This window comes from Phascolarctos cinereus, unplaced genomic scaffold, assembly GCF_003287225.1.
Source record: "Phascolarctos cinereus isolate Bilbo 61053 unplaced genomic scaffold, phaCin_HiC Scaffold_4;HRSCAF=312, whole genome shotgun sequence".
NCBI lineage: Eukaryota > Metazoa > Chordata > Mammalia > Diprotodontia > Phascolarctidae > Phascolarctos > Phascolarctos cinereus.
The window spans coordinates 676716953-676740859 of NW_027555847.1; the positions used below are offsets into that span (position 1 = coordinate 676716953).

The 23907-nt window shown below is 49.7% G+C and overlaps 1 protein-coding gene across 1 annotated transcript in view; it reads right to left on the reverse strand.

Annotated features, from left to right (window-relative positions):
* The window catches only part of ONECUT3 (one cut homeobox 3), a 48771-nt gene extending 26495 nt beyond the window's left edge, over positions 1-22276 (reverse strand). The window contains exon 1 of the mRNA XM_021009048.1: positions 21148-22276. Within this exon, the coding sequence (XP_020864707.1) occupies positions 21148-22276 (1129 nt within the window). The remainder of the gene's footprint in view (positions 1-21147) is intronic.
* Positions 22277-23907: the final 1631 nt, after the last annotated feature.

The following is a 23907-nucleotide window of genomic DNA, read 5'->3' on the forward strand; positions in this document are numbered from 1 at the left end:
TTACTGATGGGACCCCTTACCAAGAATTTCTCCCTTGCTGCTCCAGTGTGGGCCAGAATCCAAACAGCTGGCCTGGATCCCAGCAGGGGCTGGTGACTCCAAGAGGGGAAAACTAGGGACTGGCATGGGAAGTAAGATTGGCCTCTGTGCTCAACTATATGATGAGCTATTGGATTTGCTGGAGAGGAAAAGTCGATAGTCAGTATGGGATTCCAGCTGCCCAGCTGTGTAATGGTTTCCTTGACAACATGTCCCTGCCCCCACCCCCCTAGCTTCCCCCATTCCCTCCTCCTGCCTCACACCCTGGGGCTCTAGACACAGAGGAAGGGGGACATACTCCTTGCTTTTTTTTCTTTAGCTTAACTGGGCCAAGCTGTGCTTTTCCTTGGCCTCTTCCACCCACCCTGATCGAGGGATGATCTCCCCCATTTCCATGAAAGAGAGACTGAACTTCATTTGTTCAAAGTCACATAGAGAATTAGAGGCACCACTAGAATTAGAATGTGGGTCCCCTGGGCTCTTTCACAAGAAGCAAAGCATACAGTGGCTTAGTACCTATTTGTGAAATTAATTTGGCCTTTGGTCCATTCCCAGAAGACTCTACCTTTGTCTCCCTACACATATATGTCTAAATATCTGGATGCAATACAAAAGCATTTAAGCCACCAACCTTTGGTTGCCCAAACCATCGGTGGCTAGCTGGGAGTAATGGATGGGAGATGTTTGGGGATCAGATAGCCTTCACTAACCGCTCTCTCCACACTTCTGTCTGAGAAGCGGGAACACCACCAAATTCAAGATATCATCACGATGTGCTCCATAACCTACTGCTCTCTGACTCTGTTTCCCTACCTTGCTGTTTTTTCATCTTTAAAAGAAAAAAAACAAGTTTTATTGATGTCTTTGTTTTTACTTTACAATTATTTCTAGATTCAGCCTTTCTCATCCTGGCTTTGAACTCTTATTTGTAATGAGGGAAATACAGTTAAGCAAAAATAATTGATATATTAACAGTCTGACAGATAGAACATTCTGCCCCTGTTGCTCTGCTAAAAGGAAGGAGACCATGGTCCAGAGAAGTGTGGCTCTCTCCTTTTGTTTCTCTCTCCATCTCACAGAATCATACAGTTAGAACTGGAAGGTGTCTTAGAAGTCATCTAGCCCACCCCCTTCATTTTACAGAACAGGAAACTGAGGCTTTGAAGATATTAAGTGACTTGCCTAAGATCACAGAAGTAGTTTTTTTGAAAGCCAAGATTTGAGCTCACATCAGTAATACCATGAAATCCACCTCTCTCTCTCTCTCTCTCTCTCTCTCTCTCTCTCTCTCTCTCTCTCTGTCTCTGTCTCTGTCTCTCTCTCTCTCCCTGTCTCTACATGTCTCCATTTTTCTTCTACCTTCTCTCTTTCTTTGTCTCTCCATCTTGCCCTTTCTTTCTCTTATTTGGTCTCTCTTTCCTTCTGTCTTTTTTTCCCTTTACAGCCATTCTGTGTCTTCTGTGTGTGTTTGTATACTTCTCTTTCTATCTCCTCATCTCTCTGTCTCACCACCCCCCTAGACCTGAATGTTTTTGGAAATTTCTTGTTTGCCTGGATCCCAGCTTGGCCCCACCTGCTATCTCCAGCCTGTGGGGTTGGGCCCGGACTCCCTGGGCATGATGGGATTTTAATGGAGGTATTTTCAAATTAGTTCTGGGCCTTTCAAGACTTATCAGTTAAATGGACTTTTTCAAATTGATTCAAAGGTCACCCAGAGAGTTCCCTGCCCTGTTTTCTTTGCCTTAGGGCAACACCCACAACTGGTGCCCTGGGATGAAGAAGTAAGACCCACATACACACCCTGACATCTACAAAGATACATAGTGATCATGCTAACCTGACAGTATCTGAGATATACACATAAGGCACACACACTGACGGAGACATTCTGACATAGTCTCTAATGCCCACATTGACAAAAAGACATGGAAAGGAACATGCACTGGCACACACATTGACGCAGGCACACCAGCTTAGACATATGTCACACGCAGACCCACAGTCACAGAGAACACATCAGGTTTCCATTCTGCAAGTTAAATAATAACAGCCAGAGGCTGTTAGAAATAGATTTGATAAAGATGACAAAAGGAAAAGAAGAATTTTTGAAAGGAGGTGGAGAGAAAGGGAAAAAAGGGGAAGAAAGAAGAAAACAGGGAAAGAATGGGAGAGGAGGACAGAAGAGAAAGAGACAGAGACAAAGGAGAGGGAATGGAGAGTAGAGGCAGAGATAGGAAAAGGAGACAAAGGAAAGAGGAGAGACAAAGAGAGACAGTGAAGAGGGGGAGAGACACAGGAGACAGACCAAAGAGAAAGAAAAAAATATATATAGACATATATAATATATATTTTATATATATATATTTATATATTTTATATATATATACATATATATATAAAGAGAGAGAGAGAGAGAGAGAGAGAGAGAGAGAGAGAGAGAGAGAGAGAGAGAGAGAGAGAAAGGCAGAGATGAGAGATGTTAGAGATAGAGGAGATGGAAGAGGAGAGGAACAAAATACTGAAGAGAGGGGAGAGATGCATGGCAAAAAAAATCAGGAAAACAAAACAAAATAAATCTAGATAGTTTCAAAAGGGGGAAAAAATCAAGAAAAGACCAATAAAAGAGGCAGAGAGTAAAGAGTGGAAGATAGGAAGAGAAAAAGGAAAAAAAGATGGCCCCTATATTTATTACCACAGCCCACCCCCATTCCCCGCCCCGTGTTATCTGTACCCCCAGGTCCACTCTCCTGACCTACCCTCTGTCCACCTCCCCCTCTTTCCTCCAGTTTGGTCCAATTGTTTGCCCTTCCTGCTTCCTTTCTTCCTACGGTGTTGAGCCCTGAGCCGGGGCTGACCAACCCAGATCTCTCCTCTGTCCCAGTCCCGGTCCCCAGAAGCCTGTGGCAGCTACTTCTAATGTCCCCAGAGGCCTGGAGCCAACGTAGTCCACTCAGCTGCCCTGGCGCTCTGAGGGGTGGGAGAGGGGGAACTGGTCTCCAAGTCAGTAGACCTGGATTCTAGTTCTGATCCTGCTGGAGCCTCGGTGTGTGTGTGTGTGTGTGTGTGTGTGTGTGTGTGTGTGTGTGTGTGTGTGTGTGTGTGTGTCGCCGAGGTGTCAAGGGAAGAAAATGGGAGTAACTTCGGTAATCTCTAATTGCACTCTCTGGAATCCTGGGTTGTCCTCAAAGATTACACGAGAGCCCTGCACATACAGTCGGGAGATCTGGAGTCTAATTCCTGCGCTGATGCCTACTACCTGCGCATCGGTGGGGCAAGCGGATCTCCCTTCTCCGAACTTCATTTTCCTCGACTGTAAAGAGGAACGCCCGTAGGTATGAAGCTCCCAGGGTTACAGGGAGGATCAAAGGAGATAATATCTGTAAAATGCTTTGCAAACCTTTAATTAATACTAGCCATGTAATCTTCCGTGTCCTGCTTCCCCTCCCCAAGCCTCATTTTCCTCCCTAAACTGGAGCTAATTTTGCGCACTATTTCAAAGTTACTGCGAGGAAAATGCTTAAGCGGAGGACCTGGGAAAACCTCTCCCTTCCTCTTCCACCCCTCCCCCCTCGCGCGCGTACACACACACACACACACACACACACACACACACACACACACACACACATTCGCACGCACGCACGCACGCACACACACGCCGCGGCCCGCTGCTCTAAGGACCAGAACAATGACCTCAAGGCAGCCAAGCTGAGGCTTCAGGCTGTGACCACGCCGGCTATGCCTTCCCACAGCCCTCTCTTTCTTCCCCCGTCTGCCGGCTTAGCGGAAGGCGATGGAAAAGGTGGGAGGGGGCAGCTCTGTGCTCCACGACTGGGAGCGTAGGTGTGTCTGAACGCCCCTGTGTGTCTCTTGCGTCCACAAGGTTGTATGTCTTCGAAGTCAGTTTCTGCTTAAATGGGCTGTGTGAAAACTTGCCCGTGTAGATGGGCCATGTCTATTTGAATTATGTCTTGGGTCTTTGTAAACATATTTCAGTGTATGTCCAGGTCTTTGTTAAAGAGAGGGTGTGTTTTTTATTCAGAGAATCTCTGTCGATGTTTCTGTGTAGATATGCATGTATATCCCCATATGTGGACAGGTTTGCACAGAGAAGGGTTTCTGTGGGTACTTGTGTATCTGTACACGGATACTTGTGAAAAAAAGTCTCTGGATCTGTGTGGAATGTATTGCACAGAGGTGTGTTCTACGTAGACACAAGTGAGTATGTGTTGTTCGCACACCTGGATTTGTGCTTATACCTGTATCTGTGTTTAAATATACTTGTGCAGACACATTATGTGTGCATGTGTTTCTGTGTGTGCTGTGTCATGGGTATTGATGTGCCTGTGACTTGTTTGTGTAGCTGCATGTGTGTATGTGTGTATTCGGTGTCTGTGGAAGGGAGTTCATGGAAAAAGTGAAAGGTTCAGTGTGTGTGGGGGGTAATGAGAGGGGAGGATCTATTTCTACCTGGACTCACTGCTCAACCTCTCCTCCCTCCTCAGAGGCAGCATTTCCAGACTGGTTCTCACCTCTGTCGTGGAAAGACTATGGTAGAAGAAGGAAATTGAGTCACTTCTGAGACACACAGATGCTGATCTCATCAGAAATATATTCATATTGAGACATACATAGGAAAACACACATTTGCCCTAAAAAGTACACTACAATACCCACAGGGATGCAGATACTGGGCACACAATGACAGGTGCCTCAGTTTCTTCATCTGTAATATTTGGGGACTTGGACTTGATGACCTCTAAAGCTATTTTCCAGCTCTAAATCTAAGATCCGATCACCATATGGGGAGGTCAGGTAAGATAGTCTTAGGTCATGGAAACATCAAAGGCCCCCTCAGCTCTGACATTCTATGACAATGAACACAGAGAGAGACTTATGGGGGAGAAACACACAAAAATGTGACCTGATGCAGAGACATACTCAGAGAGGGCTGTGGAGGGGAGTGGGAGGCCCTGCTCCCCTTCTTTGGGATAGACAGTGCTGTTCTCTCCTGACCTCTCCCAGAAACTTCCTCCTCTCAGATGCTTCACCATCACCTCCACTCCTCAGGACTGGGGCAAGAGACCTGGAGGAGCTCAGGGCATCCCGTCACTACATAATTTCTCTTCCTGAGAAGCCAAGATCTCCCACTTTGGGGGAGGGGAGATGCATTTCTTAGCTTCAGCTTAGATGTTTCTTCCCCAATCAGGATGCCAAGCCTGAAGATCTAACCCCTCAGTTTTTGGGAAAGTGACACTACCCATGCCCTTTCTCTACAGCTGTACCATATCAGAAGAGCATAAGCTCTTGCACGGGACTTTTTGAAAGGCAATGTGTTATAGAGGATAAGAAGCTGCTCTTGGAGTCAGCAAGACCAAGGTTCAAGCCTAGCTGCTAACACTCACTAGCTGTGTGACCCTGGGGTGTGGGAAAAGCCACTTAAACTCCGTGCCTCAGGTAAGTTCTAAGACACATAGATTGCAGGGACTTTTCAAATCCCAAAGAGCTGTCTTTCTCATCCATCCTAGTCTTGTATCTGTAATTCACCAGTGTGGCCAAATCTCTTTATCTTTCTGAGGCTCATTTGCTCAATTTGTAAAATGAGAGGGAGAGAGGAGTAGTTTTAGGCTGTAGAAACATCACAGGATGCTGTTAAGTTTAACATTCTCTGTTCTAAGGGCCCTCCCAGCTCTGCCATTCTATGTCTTAAGGGCTTTCTTTCCCAGCTCTGACATCCTGTATTCTAAAGACCCTCCCAGCTCTGCCATTCTGTGTTCTAAAGGTCCTCCTAGCTCTGACAGCTGGGTTCTAAGGGCCTACTCAGCTCTGACACTCTGGGTGCCCAGGGCTCTCCCAGCTCTGACATTTTGTGTCCTAAGGGCTCTCCCACATCTGAACACCCCATATTTTATGTGTCTAGGGCCCTACCAGATCGGAAAGATGTTCTAAGATGTCTTCCAGTTCTGACATCCTCAGGTTAACTCAGAGTGCGCTTGAAAGTGAAGAAAAGTAGGGATTATTTTTTTTAAGATAGAGAAACTGAGGCCCAGAGAGAAAGCAACTTTCTCTAGGTTACACAGTAAGCCAATGGCAGAATCTGCATTAGAACCCAACTCAGTTTTTTTTTTTTTCTGGGAAGCCTCCTGCTTTGAAAAGTCATAATGGGAGACCAAATTTAATTATAAGTGAAGTGTAACTGTTTGGGCTTGGTCTATGAACCAGAGATATTTGCATTGCACTGTAAAGCCTCCAGCAACTGGAAGCTGGACACTTCAATTCAAATTCTAGTTCTTTTTGCTAACTAGCTGTGTGACCTTGGACAAATTGATTCACATCTCTGAGCCTCACTTTTCCTGTTGCATCCTATAAAGTGAAGGGATGCTAGAGGATCTCTAATTTCCCTTTCAACTGCAGATTCTATAATTCACCCACCCTTTGTCACGGGACTTGATCTGTAGTTATGGCCTCTCAGGCCTTAGCTGTGGGACCTGTCAGGTGAAATGCAGATTTTGAGACCTTTGAAAGTGGCCTGGGATAGATGGGACAGCCCTGTGGTACAGAAAACTGTGAGTTCATCCAGACCTCCCAGCTGTAGGCTAGACTGCACTGAAGCAGCCCAGGGCAAGTCAATTAGTTAAGTAATGAGGTGGCCTAGTGGATAAAGTGTCAGGCCTGGAGTCAGAAAGAACTGAGTTCAACTCTGGCTGTGCGTGACCCTAGGCAAGTCATTTATGCTGTTTGCCTCAGTTTCCTTATCTGTAAAATGAGCTGGAAAAGGAAATGGCAAACCACTCTTTTTATATTTTCCAAGAAACCCCCAAACGGAGTCATGAAGAGTCAGGCATAACTGAAAAATGACTGAAGAACAGGAACACTACCTGCTATATTCCAGACACTGTACTGCTAGGTGCTGAAGGCACAAATAAATGAAACAATGTCTAAATTCTAACAGGAGATAACAGGGAACTGTTCTACTGGCATCCTCTCAGTGGAGACAGAATTAGAAGAAAACCTCCAAGGGGCTGGCAGCAAGAGACAGAAGCACCTACAGACCAATATCTATGCCCTTGAGGACCTGGGGGAGTTTCCCAGAGTCCTCTTGGGGAAATGCTGCTTTGGGTCAGAGGTCTCAGTAGCAGGAAGTCCAGGAAACCCTGGTGCATGTAGGTGCTGGACTGGGAACCTGAGCCTGCTTTAGGACTGAATCTAGACGCTTCATCATATTCTCTGCATAGGCATCCAGATATAAGGTCAGAAATTGACATTAGAGACCATTGAGTCCTATGCCCCCATTTTACAAATGAGAAAACTGAGTCCCAAAAAAGAGGATTGACTTGTTCCAGCTATCACAGCTGGCATGCAACGAGAGTTACTTTATCACTCTGTCCATAAATCTACATACACAAACGCTACACAGAACTTTGCCATTCTATCCTAGCTTGCTAGGGGGTAATTATATAGCATGGTACATTTTTATGTACACCTTATTCTTGCCCCACCCCTGTACTTCGGGCTCCATGAAAGCAAGGACCTAATTTATCCAAGCTACATATCTCCTAGGATGCCAAGCAAAGGTTCTGCAAACAGTAAGTACTTAATAAATAATTTCTGACTAAATAAGTAATAGGTCTATTATGTACACTATATGATTATTCTGGTAGGATAGAATAGAATGAGATGAGAAGGGATGGAATAAGGCAGATGTGGCTACCTAATGTCCACAACCGGGAGTATGAGTGTATATGTGTATGTCAGAAGACTATGCTGTTATGTAGTTCATAGCCCCTCCACCCTAACAGTCTTCTGGCATTACCGTGTCTTTCAGTAGTAGTAGTAGTAAGTAGTAAGGCTCACTAGTGGCTCACCTTCCAAAGATGAGCCTCTTTGGTCCTTAGACAACAGACAAAGCATGATGGGCAGAACAAGCATTTCCATCTGGGAAGGATATGCCAAAGCTTAGGCTCCCTTGGCACAGACAAGAGTACTCAGTCTCCCCCACCTTGGAACCAACCTGAGGCATTTTAGGAGGAAGTTATACATATATCCTTCAGTGGGGTCTGGCTCCAGAGACTAACAATCATCTTGGCATGGCATCCAGTGTCGACAGCTCTGCCAGCTGAGCTCAGGCCTGATCCAGCTGGAAAAACTTCAAGTACTTGCCTGAGTGTGGATGTCATGTCTGTCCTCTGAGAACCAGCCTAGTTCATTTTGGAGGGGCTCAGTGCCTGGCTTGGAGAAGAGGTGGAGATGATACACTTCCCAGTCTCAGCAACTCTGGATCACAGTTTAAACAAGCCACACAGGGAATATCAGTGAGGTACATAGGACACGGAGAACCACAGGGATGAAATCAGAAGACATATCTATGCATATACGTGCTTGCATACATTGCATGCTTTCCCTATTAGCATTATTTGAGTAAGGCCACCAGAATGTTCAATAAACTCTTAGTGGAGGGTTTGTGGAGGAAGGTAAGTAGCTCAGGATATGAGATGGTGGGTTTTATGTGCATTGCTGGAAGAAGCGCCAGCAAAGAACAGCAGTGACATAATGGATCCAACAAAGTGAGCTTTCCCCTCTTTAGAATCCAGTAGGTGCATTGGAAAAAGCCCCACCCTGGGAGAAAGGAAATGGGAGCCTCTACTCCCGGCTCTGCCATTGACTCTGGGGCCAATCTCTGAGTCTCAGTTTCCTCAAATGTAAAATGGGAAAGCCAGCAGCTGCACTACCTGCCCCAGGGAGTGGCTATAGGAAAGCTCTTTGTAGACTTTAACACTCAATAGAAATGGGAGAGAAGCAGAGTCATAATATGGAGAGGGAGAGAGAGAGGGAGAGAGAGAGAGAGAGAGACAGAGAGAGAGAGAGAGAGAGAGAGAGAGAGAGAGAGAGAGACAGAGACAGAGACAGAGACAGAGAGAGACACAGAGAGAGAGAGCAGAGAGAGAGACAGAGAGAGACAGAGAGAGAGAGAGAGAGAAAGAGAGACAGAGAGAGAGACACAGAGAGAGAGACAGAGACAGAGAGAGACAGAGACAGAGAGACAGAGAGAGAGAGAGAGAGAGAGAGAGACAGAGAGACACAGAGAGAGAGAGCAGAGAGAGAGACAGAGAGAGACAGAGAGAGACAGAGAGAGAGAGAGAGAGAGAGAGAAGAGAGAGAGAGAGAGAGAGAGAGAGAGAGAGAGAGAGAGAGAGAGAAGAGAGGGGAGAGAGTGGGAGGGAAGGGGAAGGAGAGAGGAAGAATCTTAGACCTGTATATTAGGTCATGGGCACATACACATACATCCCAGTCCCTATTGCCACCCCATGGGGAATGCATCACATGTAATGTCATAAAGATGCCTCTGTGTGTGTGTTTATAAGTCAGCAGTGCCCATACCTGATTCTCAGTACCACACTTTGTAATGCAGCCTGAAGATATAAGCAAATCTTCCCTCCCCAGGCCTGCAAGGTCCACAAGCAGATGCCCTGCCACCAGGAGGTTTTCTACCTCATCCCAGGAGCCAGAAATGAAATTAAAACACTCAGTCAGTTCGCTTAGTAAACCCCTACCTCCAAACTCGCCATTTTTCAGGAGTGTAATACAAGTTGGGGTTCCTAACTAGGGTCCAATAGCATGTTTTTCAAAAAAAAATTTTGATAACCATGTTTCAACAGAATTGATTTCCTTTGTAATCCTCTCTATTTATTCCATGCATTTAACAACATGATTCTGAGAAGGGCTCTATAGGCGTCACCAGACTGACTGCCAAAGAGGTCCAAAACACAGAAAAGGTTAAGAATCCCCACACTGAGAAGACACCAGAAATAGTTCTGGGAACGGCAGTCAGCAAGGACATAGTGAAAAGAGAGAGGGAATTTGGAGTCAGAAGGGCTGCGTTTGAATCCTGGCTCTCCCTGTAAGTTACCTTGGATAAATCTCTTTCTCCAGTTTCCCAAATTCATACGATCAGAGCGTTGGCCTAGATGATCTCTGAATTTTCTTCCCAGCTCTGAAATGACTGGGGGACAGCCCGGCGGGGTGGGCAGCGTGTCCTGACTCCCCAGTGCTCCCAAGTGGGCTCACAGCTTTAGGTTCCCCGACTAAATGAGGAGGTGCAGCTGTGGGCTACTGTGTGAGTCGAACTGGGCTCGCAAAGACGCGGGATTCCTTCCCCCAGAAGCTGAGCCTGGGCCAGCTGCGATCACCTGGAGGCTTCCGATTCCACATCAGGATGAAGAAAAGGGGCAGTCATTCCTCACTCCACCTTCAGTTCAGGGCCAGACCTCTGCGCCCCCGAAACCGGACGATTTCTGAGAGTTCCGCTAACCTCTTCCCGTGTTTGCTCACTTCCCTCTCCCAGGCCGCGTATCCATTACCCCCAAATCCTTTCTGGCTCTGCTTTGAGGGAGGACGATTTTTTGTCCAGACCCCGGGCTGGAGCGCTCTCTGGGGTATCTGCAGCCTTACTAAGCCCGCAAACCCTGGTCCTGCTTTACTAGTCCGGTGAGTAATGGCTGCTGCAGGCTAGACAGGCAGAGTGTTCCTGGGCGTGGGCCTCGGAGAAGCTCAGCCGGGCTGTGTCCTTCGGCTCACCGCAAGTGGTCTGTCCGTCCGTCTGTCGGTCTGTCCATCAGACCTCGGGGACCCCACCCCCCGACTCCCAAGGGATTTTGGATGCCTCCGTGTTATTGCTCTAAAGTTCCGGTGCAGCCCAAAGGAGAGGCAGAAGCCCTCAATGGGGCCGCAGGGGATCCGAAGTGCTGGCTGCCTGAGCTCCCAGAGCCTGGGGCTGGGGGCGGCAGCGACTGTTGGCTCTCTCTCTCTCTTTGTGTGTGTGTGTGTGTGTGTGTGTGTGTGTGTGTGTGTGTGTGTTGGTGAGTCTGGAGGATTTTTAATTTTTTTTTTTTGCTAGCGCTGTATATAACAACATTTGACAGAAGTTATTGTATAGATGAGAAGCAGCCTGAAGTCGTGGGCAGAAAGCCTGCCTCAGAGAAAGGAAAGGGAGACCTGGGTTCAAGTCTTGCCTCTGATACATACTGGCTGTGTAACCCTAGTCGAGCCAATTGACTCGGCCCAGGCAACTAAGATTGCAAAATGCTGAGCAGTTGCTGAGCATTGCTAGAGTTTTCTCGTCCTAGTACTTGTGTTTACTTAAAATTAGGGGCTCTAGAAGAACCCTCTAGATCTAAGACCATCTCATTCACTTCTCTTGTTTAACAAGAGGAGGAAACAAAAAGAATCACTGAAGCAGTTCGGTGACTTTGAGCCTGAGCCTCAGTTTCCTCCTTGTAAAATGAGGGTGTGGCCCTTAAATGAACCTGTAGAGTCTCTTTCAACTTTAGCTTTATGAGGCCTGTGTTCTAAGATTCCTTCCAGCTCTGACATTCTGCATTCTAAGACCTTTCTCAGAGAAAATATTCTCCTTTCTAAAGGTTCTCTCAGCTCTGACACTCCAGGTTCTGTGAAAGTACCTAGCTGTGGTCACACAGCAGGGTCCCCAAGGTCTCTGGTTGCCCAAGAAGTGTTATTTCTAACCCCAATATCAGGCCCAGGTTTACGCCTATCTCAAACACCTTGGTGATACCTGGGAGACTCCCTGGGAGGCTGCTCTTCCACCCATTGGACAAAAGTTGAACTTTCTTTATGGAGGTGACTGAATGGGGGGGATTCTTAATGTCTCCCAATTGTCCAGTAGGGAGCTTTGGGCAGGGATTCCAGGCTCCCCAGTTCTTCTCTCAGGAAGGCAGCCAGGATTGCTCTCAGTCTAGGGCTGAGTGGAGAAGTGGGGGGGAGGAGGGGTGGCTTGGGTGGGAAGAAGGAGGGAGGGGTAAGGCTGGGCTGGGGGAGGAGAAGACTAGTTTGAGCAGCAGAGAAGGCGAAGCAAGGAAGGGGATCGATACAGATTCAGTTCAAACCGGCTCCAGATCGGTTCACTAAGAGCGCAGTGGCTGCTGGGCGGGCCAATGACACAGGCAGCCAGGCCCCAGCTCTGGCAGCCCCAATTCCCCAGCACTCTGAGCAGAATCCCCCAACCCCCTGCCCTCCAACTGTCCAGGGGCTAGCCCCCTGAATACATACACTATACAACCTCACTATCACACCACATACTCATAGTCTTGCACAATTACCATGCACTAATATACTCTGGTTCATTAGCTAGAATGGAAAATGTTTGAGCTGAGAGAGACCTTAGAACATCTTCTGATCATAGAATCTGGAGCTGGAAGAGAGGGTGATCCAATTCAACACCCTTATTTTAAAGATGATAATGAAGGAAGCCCGGAGGGGTGAGGTGACTTGGATAGCAAGGTGCAGAGGCCAGATTATACCTCCCCATCCTCTGATTTCAAATATGCATCATTTGGATCTTAACTGCCAACGTCCAAATGGGAATTAGCCTATTTCGATGGCACTTCAGGATTGACAAAATTCTTCCTCTACAATTCTGTGAGGTCAATAGTATAACTATGATTGCAGCCATTTTAAAGAGGAGTAAACTGAGGCTCAGAAAAGAGGAAGTAACTGGGATCCAAAGAGAGCCATGATCGAACGTATTGTCACTCTTCTGGTATCTAAAGCCAGTACGTGTCCTACTATACCATGAACCAGGGTGTAAAGACAGAATTCGAACCCCTCTCCTTTGCCCCCAAATCTTACACTCGTTGTACGTCATTGCCTGATACTTTTAACCCTTAAGTAGCAGAGAATCTACATCTCTGTGAAGTTTACTCTCATTATTATTATCTCCGTTTTAAAGAAGAATAAAGAGGTTTGTTGAAGAGAAATCTTCCAGTCTTCAGAGTGGCTTTGTGGAGAGCAGATTTCTGTCTAGCATGTATAGGGCTGTGGACATGTCTTTGTTGAGGGTTCATGTTTGGGTATAAAGCCATCGATGTCTTCAGAGTGGATGGGGTATACATCTGTCTAAGAGGCCAATGGAGCTGTGCAGAGACTATGGGCTTCCAAAGCTGTGTTTCCTTTGCATGGGTGTAGATTAGGTTGGTGATCCATAGGGTAGATGTGCCTTTGTAGGGAGTACGTTTGTGTTTGTATATTGTGTCCAAAACTCGATGTGTATCTATACATTTCTGTGTGTTGCATCACTATGTGGATGGCTAAAGCAATCAGTGTGTGTGTGTGTGTGTGTGTGTGTGTGTGTGTGCATGTTTCCATGTCTAAATCATGGGGTTCATACCATGTGTATACAAAGTTAAGTGTGGTATAACTGGGTATGGATCCAGTGTGTGTGTGTGTGTGTGTGTGTGTGTGTGTATGTGTATTGAGTGTATCTAAGACTCAATATAGTGTTCACAGGACAGTGTTTTATGTGCATTCACTAATCACTCCCAGCGTTTTCAGGCTCTCCTCCCTTTTCAGCCCTAAGCCAGGGTGGCCAAGGCAGGGTAGGTGGGCTGACCTGGCTCCTATTCAGATGGAGGTGGGAATGTGGGGAAGGAAGGAAAGAGGGAAGGAAGGGAAGAATGAAAGGAGGAAGGAATAAAAGGAAGGAGAAGGGAAGGCAGGAAGAAAGGGAGGGAGCAAGCAAAAAAGGAAAGAACCAGAGCAGAAGGAAAACTCAGAGAGAAATGTGGTACTTGCAGAACCCCGAAGCCTTACAACTTTTCCCTGCTTAGGGGAAGAATAAAGTATGTAGCCTCTGTAGCTGCCTGTATCCTGCCCAGCCAAGGAAAGACCAAGGATTTATGGGAAGAAAAGAGGGACTACGGCATTTTGGATCAGTGACGGGGCTGAGTCCCAGAAGCAAATGAGGGAACCAGACCAGATGGGCATTTCGATCTGGAAAATGCACACCTTAGCTACTACCTGCCTCTGCAGCCTTTTCTCTTTGGCTTTTCTGTCTAAATTTGTCTCTGTTCAGGATTGTGTTTTTCTTTCTGTCTGTTCCACTCTCTTCTCACTGTGTCCATCTATGTGCCGTCTCTGTGTCTCTGTCTCCTTTATCTATGTCCTTCCTTGTACCTTTCATTCTCTTTCCTCCCCTCTCCACTATGTCTCAACTCTCCCCTCACTAACTCCCCAGGCCCCTCCTCCATCCGCCGGCCACCCCGCTTCTTCACCCTCAGTTTTATGTACACAACTTTATGTCAAAGAGACTGAAGCTTGGGAAGAGACTCCGGATTCTGGTCCCAAAGTCGGTGCCTCTAGGCCAGTACAAATTACCCCCCCTCCCCTTTCCCTTCCACACATAGTGTCTCTAATAAAATTAGAATCGAATAGTTTTGTGAGGCAGGGGAAGGAATCCTTAATCTCGGAGTCAGGAGGCTCAGGTTCTGTCACTTCCTTCCTCTGGATCTCAGTTTCCTAAACCGTCAAATGGGATAATAATCCATTATTCTTCCTCCCTCGCAGGGCTGTTTGTGCGACTCAGAAAACGGATCAAAAAACAAACAAAAAAACCTCTTCATAAACTATAAAGTGCCAGAGATAAGTAAATATGTGCTATGATATGATGTCCTCTTGTGGACCAGTCCTGTTACATAATATAATAATTAATCCATGTGTGGATGGATTCGACGAGAGAAGGGAGTTGGTTTGTTTCTGTTTCCACAGTCAGTTTTAGAAGGACTTTTCTCCTCACCAAACCAATCTGTTGTTTCGGCCTCTGGTAGAGCTGGACTCCGCTTGCTTCACAACCAGCTTGGGACCCAGCCTGACCCCAGTGGCTTAGCTGTGGACCGCAGAGGGTCCCAAACGCTTGGTTCAAGCTTCCCCAGGGCTTGGTCCCTGAGCGGCTTTCCTCTCTCCTCCCTCCGTCATGGATTTTGTTTTTTATGTTTTAGATTTTGATCAGTTACAAAAATAGTTTGAGTCCGGAGCTGCAATTCCGACAATATTTGAAGCGGGCCGAGCACGATCGATCCGCGTGACGGTGATGAATTAGAGATAGTAATTCGAATTTATCGATTTTGCGGCCTGAAGGAGCCCTCCCCCCTACCCCAAACCAATTCCACTTTCCATATAATTACTGTTTTAAATGTAATCACGGAAAGGAGGCCCCGAGTCTGTGCTGGATCTGATCTGTAAAGAGACCGGGTTACTGAGGAAGTGCGTGTGAATGGGAAGGGGGGGCGGGGCGGGGAGAGACTCGTATAAGTGGTGAGACGTGGGGTAGGGTGAAATAGGATAGGAAGTTGGGGATGGAGGTTCTAGCTGAAGTTTTGCTACGGACTCAATGCGTGAGTTTGGCCACAGTTTCTCCACCCGTAAAACGGAGGAACAGAAATATTCCCAACGCTCTCTCCAAACTTTGACATTATGTGAGCTAAGAAACCTCTCAGCTCTACCATTTTCTTTTCCACAAACCCTCCCCTGCTCAGAGCACCCTAATGAGGGTGGGGGATGGACGAGGTCCATATTATATATAATATAATAATATTATGTACATTTCGGTGGAAAGGGAGGAGATGATCCTAGCTAGAAACAATTTCATATACTTGGGCTAAGTACTTGTCCACGGGTCTTCTCTGCCTTTCCATCCATGTAGCTTTTATAGTTTGCCAGTGTGCCAGCCCCTGGCATACACACACTCACATCTGTTACCAAATTTTGTCATTTCCAAAGTGCTTTCTTATTAATTCTCTTATCCTACTGACCCTTACAACTTCTAGAGTTATCAAATAAGTTAACCCATGGAAAGCGCTTTGCAAACCTTAGAGCACTATATAAAGGCTAGGTATTATTATCCCCATTTCACCAAGCACACCAATACCCAGAAGGAAAAAGAAAAGTGATTTGGTCAAGGTCACACAGGGAGATGGTGTAGAGGGTGTGTGTGGGGGGGCGTATGTGTTTAGAACACAGGGCTCCTTCTTCCTGAGTCTGCAGTGATCAGTGTTGGGAAACTCTAGGGCCACACCGAACGCTGCTGGCCTGGGATTCTGCACAGCCAGAATTCATCCGCGGGGCAATTGAGGAAAATAAATGAGCACAGCTAAATCAAAACAACCACAGTAATCGCAAGAGCCCAACACCTTTAAACTGGGTTATCCAGATTGCTCCGAATAATTCAGGAAGTTTGGGAGCCTGAAAGGCCTGATCCAGGCCAGGGGGAGGTTGGTGCATTAACTCTCAGGAGGATTGGTAGTGTTTTTGCTTTCTCTTTTCTTCCCTTAGATCTACTTCTCCGCTAGTGCGAGGCTCTCAGGCTAACCTAAGTGGGGGTGGGGGTGGGGTGGAGGGGAATGAAACTGTCTTTTTCTAGCCATCGGTGACACAGCCCAGGAAGTCTGGAACAAGGGACCTGCGCCCTCCAGAAGGCGGTCTGCCCCTACCTCGACCCTGCTCTCCCACTCACCTTCCGGAAGGAGCCTGGGTCGCTTCACGCCCAACTCACTCCGACTGAAGACCTGGAGCCTGTGGGGCTCTCGGGGCCAATCGCGGGATTTGGCCTTTTGCCCTTTCCAATCCCCACCTCTTCCTCCAGAGGCGTAGCTAGAGGGCCCTGGTGTGTGTGTGTGTGTGTGTGTGTGTGTGTGTGTGTAGGGGGGGAAGGGCGAGAGAAAGTCCTTGACCTCTCTCCTCTACCCGCCCCGGGAAGGCTGTGCTGGTGGCATGTGCCCACTTCAGCCAGCCTTCGGGAAAAGGCCTCACTTTCGCTCTCATCTCTTCTCTTTTATTTCCTTCCCTTCTTTTTTCTTCCCTTCTCTTCCTTTCCTTTCTCCCTCCCCCTTTCCTCATTTTCGTCTTTGTCTTTGGCTCTGGGGCTCTCTGTGTGCGGCTCCCCATTTTTCTCTGTTCGTCCATCCTCCGCCTTTGCCTTGGAAGGTTTCGATCTTTTCCCTCTGTCTCCTTTTCTCGGTCTTTCGTGTCTCTTTGTGCATCTATTTCTATTTCTCTGCCTCTCTTCCTCCGTTGTTCTTCCTTTGCCGCATCTTCCTGTCTTTGTCTCAGTTATCTCTCTTCCTAGTTTCTCGAGTTTCTGGGCAAGCGGGGCGTAGACAGGAATGTAGGAGCAGGGACTGGAAGCGCCCTAGGCCACTGTTAGTTGTTGGCTCTAAGGCTTGGTCTCAGAGACCCGAGGCCCAAGGGAGGTTCTGCCTATCTAATTTTAAGGGAAAAGGAGCCCTAAATACGAGCCAGCATATAGCCAGAGTAGAGGAGCAAGAGTGTACCCCGCGTGTGTGTGTGTGTGTGTGTGTGTGTGTGTGTGTGTGAGTGTGAGTGTGTGTAGCGTTGGGAGGGGGAACGAGGGAGCTAGACAGCTCAAGTCTCAATCACCCCAGAACTCGGCTAATATCTGAGGCCTTGCCAGTCTTACCACGGATGCGATATATTTTCTTGGGGGGTCGACTTGGAGGGAGAGAAGGAATGGATCACAGATCAGGACGAAGGCTGTGGTCCACTGTCAGGATTTCTTCTTTTCCCTCCCGTCCTCAGCCCCTTTGATGGTAGCGGAGGTGGAGCGGTTGTCTGCGTTTCTGTCCGTGTTCCCGCCCTGTGCTCAGGCTGGAGATAAAGCAACCGGTCACCCAGTCCAAAGACCACCTCCGGGAACCCTCAGCCAAGGCCCCAACGCCTACCCCCAGCTCAAGGCTTCGGAATGGGCTAGCTCCAGTGGCCGCGGCGCTTAAACCTCGATTTCCTCGGGCCTCGTAAAAGCCGAGAGCGATTTGCATTCTATTAACTGCTTTTCAATAGCGCATTGACCGGAACTAAAGGATGGCGCACCGGGCCTAATTACCAGCCACCCCCGCGCGCTGTGGTAGTGCAGTCGGGTCCCCCTAGCCCAGGGCTCTGGGCCTCTGCACTGCTGGCCCGCTCTGGGCTCTGCCCGGGTCCCAGGTTGCGGAAAATAGGGACTGCGAGGCCTGGGGACCCTGAAGAGAGTAAGCGGAGGCCAAGATTCGGGAAGCCAGGACCCAGGTCCTCGACGTATAACAACAGTTTGATAAGAGAGGGAGGTTCCCGTGTGGACTATAAGAGTGTGTGTCACAAGGCATGTGTAACGAATGTAGCCCGCACAATAGCTAATTTTAAACACGTTTTCTAGACCTGGGACTTTATAATGTCTACGACTGATCTTGTGAGCCTGAGCAAGTCCCTTCCCCTGGGGGGGGGACACCTCAGTTTCCTCATCTGTAAAATAAGGAAGTCGGACTAGATGAGCTATTATGTTTAAAGTTCTTCGCAGCTCTTACATTTTTCGTTCTAAAGATCCTTTCTGGCTCAAATATTCTTTGTTCTATGTTCTAAGTTCGTAAGGGCTCCAACATTCTGTATTCTGAGCGGACCATTCAACTCCGACGTTCTTTGTTCTGCGTTCTAAGGATTATTTCAGCTCTAACATTCTTTGAGCTAAGGCCTCTGCCTGCTCTGACATCCTGTGTTCTACGCACCCATCTAGCTCCAACGTTTTGTCCCATACTTTCATGTCCGTTTCAATGTCGAATTCTACGTTCTAAAGTGCCTTCCATTCTGAGGCTTCAGTACCATGTAGACTTGGCAATGTGGGATATATAATAATGTAATGATATTTTTTCCAAAACAGGGAATCCAGTAAATATTTGTGGAATTTAATACATCTTATGTCATATAGAATATAAAAAGTGTGATATGTAATATATGGTATACAGTAGAGTACGAAGTAATTTCTATTAAAGGACACAATGTGTAATGGATATTTTAAAATCTATAACATAATGCATAATGCAAAGGTTTAACATGCCCCATAATATATAATACACAACTTAATATTTAACCAATTTAATATAAAGCCTATACACTGTGATGAAATATGTAATGGAGAGCGAGAGTGCTATTAGAAACTCTATCTGTATAATTATGATAGATTAATTAACTGTATGAATAATGGCATGAATATTAGTGACCGGAGATTCTCATCCTCAGAGAAAGTAATGGGAGAGAGGATTGAAGGAGAGATCTTCTCTCACACCTCAAGTCAACTTTAGCTTCTCTTTGCCCCTTTTCTTACATTTTCTGGTTTGGACAGGGATATGAAGTGTGCATATGTGTGTATGTGTGTGAGGTGATGCTGAGGGGGTTTAGAGGTTAGAGAAAGTCTAGCCCTCCCCCCAGTCCTACTAGGCCTCATTTGTTGGGGGGGGCTAGGCTCTGATACAAGGGGGGCCTGGGTCCTCGGGACCCAAGGCAGGCCCCCGCCCCCCACCCAGGCCTAGAGACAGGGCAAGCTGCGAGCAATCATCGATCGGCTGCCGAGCAGAGCTGCGGCTATTGTCCCCAGCTCCCAGCGGGTCCCCTGGCCCAAGGTCCCAGAGAGCGAAGGAGGGAGGGATCAGGACTGCAGGAAGACCCCCCCCAAAGGGTGCCCATTGAGGATGTCGCCTGTGGCGGGATTTTTTTGGGGGGAGTCACTGGGGCCAGATGTTGCCTCCAGCTGTTGACCGCGGGGAAATCTCTCCCAGGAGCCTGGTGTGTGTGTGTGTGTGTTGTGTGTGTGTGTGTGTGTGAGAGAGAGAGAGAGAGAGAGAGAGAGAGAGAGAGAGAGAGAGAGAGAGAGAGAGAGAGAGAGAGAGAGAGAGAGAGAGAGAGAGAGAGAAAGAGAGAGGATTCAGCTGTCCGATTTAGATTCAGAGAGACTGAGAAAGGGAATGAAAGATTGAAGGAAGGCAGACAAAGAGAAGGGATATTCAGATTCACAGATATTCAGAATGAAAGAAAAAACTGAAAGAAAGGAGACGGAAAGATTTAGAGGAGGAAGACAGATATTGAGAGAAAAGAGAGATGGAGATAGAAAAGAGGTGGGGGAGAGGGAGAAAGAAAGCTCTCTCTCTCTCTCTCTCTCTCTCTCTCTTTCTGTGTGTGTGTGTGTGTGTGTGTGTGTGTGTGTCGCGTGTGTGACCTGTATCTAAGGTTGACTCTGGTATGTGATCGGTGGGCTCGGCAAAGACACACTGTCCACACGTGTGCCTCGGCGTCGGCGACTCCAGATGCATATGGGTGTCCCTGGTGGGTTCATGCCTGACGTGCCTGTCTTTGTGTGTCGATCCTTTGGGCACTTGGAGGTCCTCTCTCTCTGGCTCCCTCCCGAAGCTGTCCTGTCCCCACCCTAGTTTGTGGGTTCTCCTCTGACCTTTGCCGCTGGCCGTGGGGCTCCGTGACCGGGAGGCCCCAGGAGGCCCCAGAAGGCTCCGCTCTCGGCGGGCTGGGGGTGGGGATTGATAGCCTGGGCCATTTGTATAGAAACGATGGAGCCAGGGGATCGATGGAGGGGAGTATGAGGGGGTGGGGATTGGGGAGAATAGCGGCAGTGAACCCTTTAGAGCCAGGGCCAGGAGAGTAGGGTTGATAGGCGCTAGGGAGAGGGAAGCCCTCAGACTAAAACGCGGCGCCGGCAGACCTCTCTTTCCACGATGATCCTATAACATCTCAGCGCACGATTCCCCAGTCCAGAGTTTCTCAGGGTAGCCAGGCTTACCTCCTTCCTCTGTCTCACCCCCCTGCCCATCTCGATACAATTCTCCCAAGCAGCTCTGGCCTACAGCATTCCGGGGCATCTCTGTGGGGCTCTAATTGAGTCTCTCAGCTTGAATTCGAAAAGGAGAAGACAGGAGAGAACGGGGTTGGGTGGGGGGCCGGGTAGGAGGAAGGGCTCTATAGAGAAAAGGAAGGGAGACCTTCCCATTCAGGGGCCCTATAACCTACTCCACTTTGGGAGCACGGGGTATGTGGGGGGTGGGGATTCACTGCCAGCCACCTCGTCCCCTTCCCCTCCGCCAGTCTCCAGGACTTACGGGACGCCTGTTGTGATCACAGTCCCGGACTCCTGAACCTGTCAGCCACAGTACTCGGCCGACTCCTTTCCCCAGCCCCTTGACTTGCTCCCAGTTTCCATGCCTTGGCCCCCTTGCCCACCTGTGAATCTTAGCGTTTCCTGCCCAGTCCTCGATCCCAGCCCCCTTACTGTATGCCTTAGAGTTCCTCTTCCCCAACACAGCTTTCCTTCCCTTCCCCAACCCTTGCCAAACCCTCTGTGCGCTCCGCCTCTCCGTCCCAGTGCTAGCTAGGAGTTTTAGCTCTTGCCCGAGCCTTGCCTCTCCATCCCCCCACCCGTCTCGGACCCTTATGCCTGGGACTCTCAGGGTCCCCTTTTCGCCCCGCTCTGCACCCGCCCCGGCCCCCTACCTGCGAGTCTGAGGGCCGACATCCTCTGGAACTCAGGCTCCTGCAGCCACTTCCACATCCTGCGGAAGGTCTCGCGGCCGGACTTGAGCTTACTCCAGGGCTTGGGGTTGCGTAGCAGATCGGAGAGGGTGCCCTGCGAGCGGCATAGGATACGCTGAGCGAAAATGGCCTGGGGGATGCTGTAGCGCTTCAGCTCGGCTGTGATTCTCTGCGCCACTTCTTTGGTGTTGATCTCTTCCACCTGGCCAGAGCTGCCCGCCTGCGAACCCGACGCGGCCGCCGCCGCCTGCCGCTCGCGCTCGGCCAATAGTCCCCCCCCGCCGCTGGCGCTGCCACCGGGACCCGCGTGGTGCCCGTGCGCGCCTAGCCCGTTGAGAGGCGCCATCAGACCCGCTCCAGGTGCCCCGAGGCCACGGCCCAGAGGATCCTCAGCCCGGGCCAGCATGGCCGCGTGCGGCTCGAAGGCGGCCGCAGACAACATCTTCTCCCCGGCCAGGTGCGGCCCGGTGCCGTAGGTCGCCAGCGGGGGCGGAGGCGGCGGGGGCGGCGGCGGCGGCGGCTGCTGTCCGCCGTGCAGGGGGCCCAGCCCGTTGGCTAGCGGGCTCAGCGGCTGCCCCATAGCCGGCACGTCCTTCGCATAATGGCCGTAGAGATTGCCCACGGAGGCCAGCCCCCGGTCGTCTCGCATGAGGGTGAAACTGCCGCTGACATTTGCGGGCAGGCGCTGGTGGGGGTGGGCTCCGTGGGGCGGGGGGCCAGCGGGGTGGTGCGGGTGCGGGTGGTGGTGTGGGTGCGGGGGTGGGTGCGGGTGGAACTTGTCGGAGACAGCTGAGATGGGTGGCAGATGCTGGAGCGGCGTGAGGGTAGTGTAAGAGCCGCTGAGGCTGAGGGCCGGGCCGGGTGAGTCGCAGGCCAGGCTCATGGCTGGGTGCAGCGGGGCGGCCAGCTCGGCCCGGTAGTCAGCAGCGCCGCTCTCCAGCAGCGAGGCCACGCCAGATACCATAGCCGGCCGGGCCGGTCCCCCCACCAGGCCGCGGTGTGGGCCGGGCCGCGCGTGGGCTGGACTCAGCAGCTCCCCGGCCGCCTGCGGATGCGCCAGCCCGCCCAGGTTGTCCAAGCTCAGCTCCATGGCGGCCGGCCGGCCTCCCGCCGGCCCGCCGGCCCCCCGCCGCCGCCGCCTCTGGCCGCCCTCCGAAGGCGCGCCCGCCGCTACTCCATGGGGCCGGCTGGGCGCACTGGCAGGCGGCGGCGACGGCAGAGCTCGGCCCGCGGGGACCCCGGGCACGGCCCCCGGCCCCTGGCCACGATGCTCCGGCCTCCTGGCCCCCCCAGCCCCGGCCCGAGCCTCCCAGCACCGCTGGCTGCCCGCCTGCCCGCTTCCCCGGGGCTCAGGGATGCAGCTGCGAGCGAGCCCGCTCCGCCTGGGCCAGCGCCGAAAACGATGTGGCCGCCGACCGCCCGCCAGCCTTAGCCTCGCAGCCAGCGCCGCCTGACGTCAGCAGCTCCCAGCTCATCAGGGCTCTTGCTCGCCTGCCTGCCTCTCTCTCTCTCTCTCTCTCTCTCTCTCCTCTCTCTCTCTCTCCTCTCTCTCTCTCTCTCTCTCTCTCTCTCTCTCTCTCTCTCTCTCTCTCTCTCTCTCTCTCTCTCTCTCTCTCTCTCTCTCTCTCCCTCTCTCGTTTTGCTTGCTTTCTCTGTTTCTATCAAATCTCATGTATTTCTCTCCTTTCTCTTCTCCACCTCTTCTCTGTCACCCCCATCCCCATTCTCTGTGTGTCTGTCTTTTTCTTACCCCACTCACCCGCCCTCCTAGAACATCAAACAAAACTAGAACTGGGAGAATTGAAAAAAAAATCGACCTTCTGGGGTTTGTGGGCAAGACTCTCGCTCCCTCCTCCCCACACCCAGGTCGGACCCCGGGCTGTGTGTAACCCCTGCCGGAGAGGGAAATCAAGGCTAGCTGCTCAGTGTAGGAATCCAGGGTCCCGAATCCCAACGGTCCAGTGAGGTGTGTTTGTGTCTGCTTATGCGTTTGAAAGGTGGGCTTGGGGGAGACAGATAGAGACAGTGTGCTCCGGGATTCAGAGACAAAGAGGATTAGAATGGATTTCACTCTTTCGTCTAGAGGGGCACCGATCTCCCTGGACATCTTTTCCCATAGACTCGACCTGTCTTCGCTAAGTGTTACACACAATAATCTGTGATGTTTGTGTCTGAGCTGCTTCTGCATACTCGTACGCAGATATATACATACATATATATCTATTGATAAAGACACACATAAGCATCCAGAGGTTTTCCCCCTGCAAGATGGGCAGAGGAGGGTCTCTCTCTTCCTAATCTTCTTTCCCAGGGTTCAGGTGTGTGTGTGTGTGTGTGTGTGTGTGTGTGTGTGTGTGTGTGTATCTCTGTCCGTGCTGCTCCACGGATTGGTAAATGAAGAGAGGAGAATTTGGAGGATGAGGGTCTGGTTGAGACACAAGAGGCTGCAGCTTAGATGCATCTGGGACATTCAGGGCTTGTGGAAAGCCAGTTCTGCCATTGGGATATTTCCTTTATTTAGCCTCCCCCACCCTTACCCCAGCCAAAGCTATAGGTGTGCGGACATGGGTGTTAGTTTGTGTCAGCATTCATATATGTGGATGTGTATTTGTGAATATTTGTGTTTCTATATACATGTGTATGTATTTTGTGTGGAAATGGCTAGACATTTTTGTAGGTTCCTGTGTGTTATGTATATATAGAGGCAAAAGATGCCTCTAA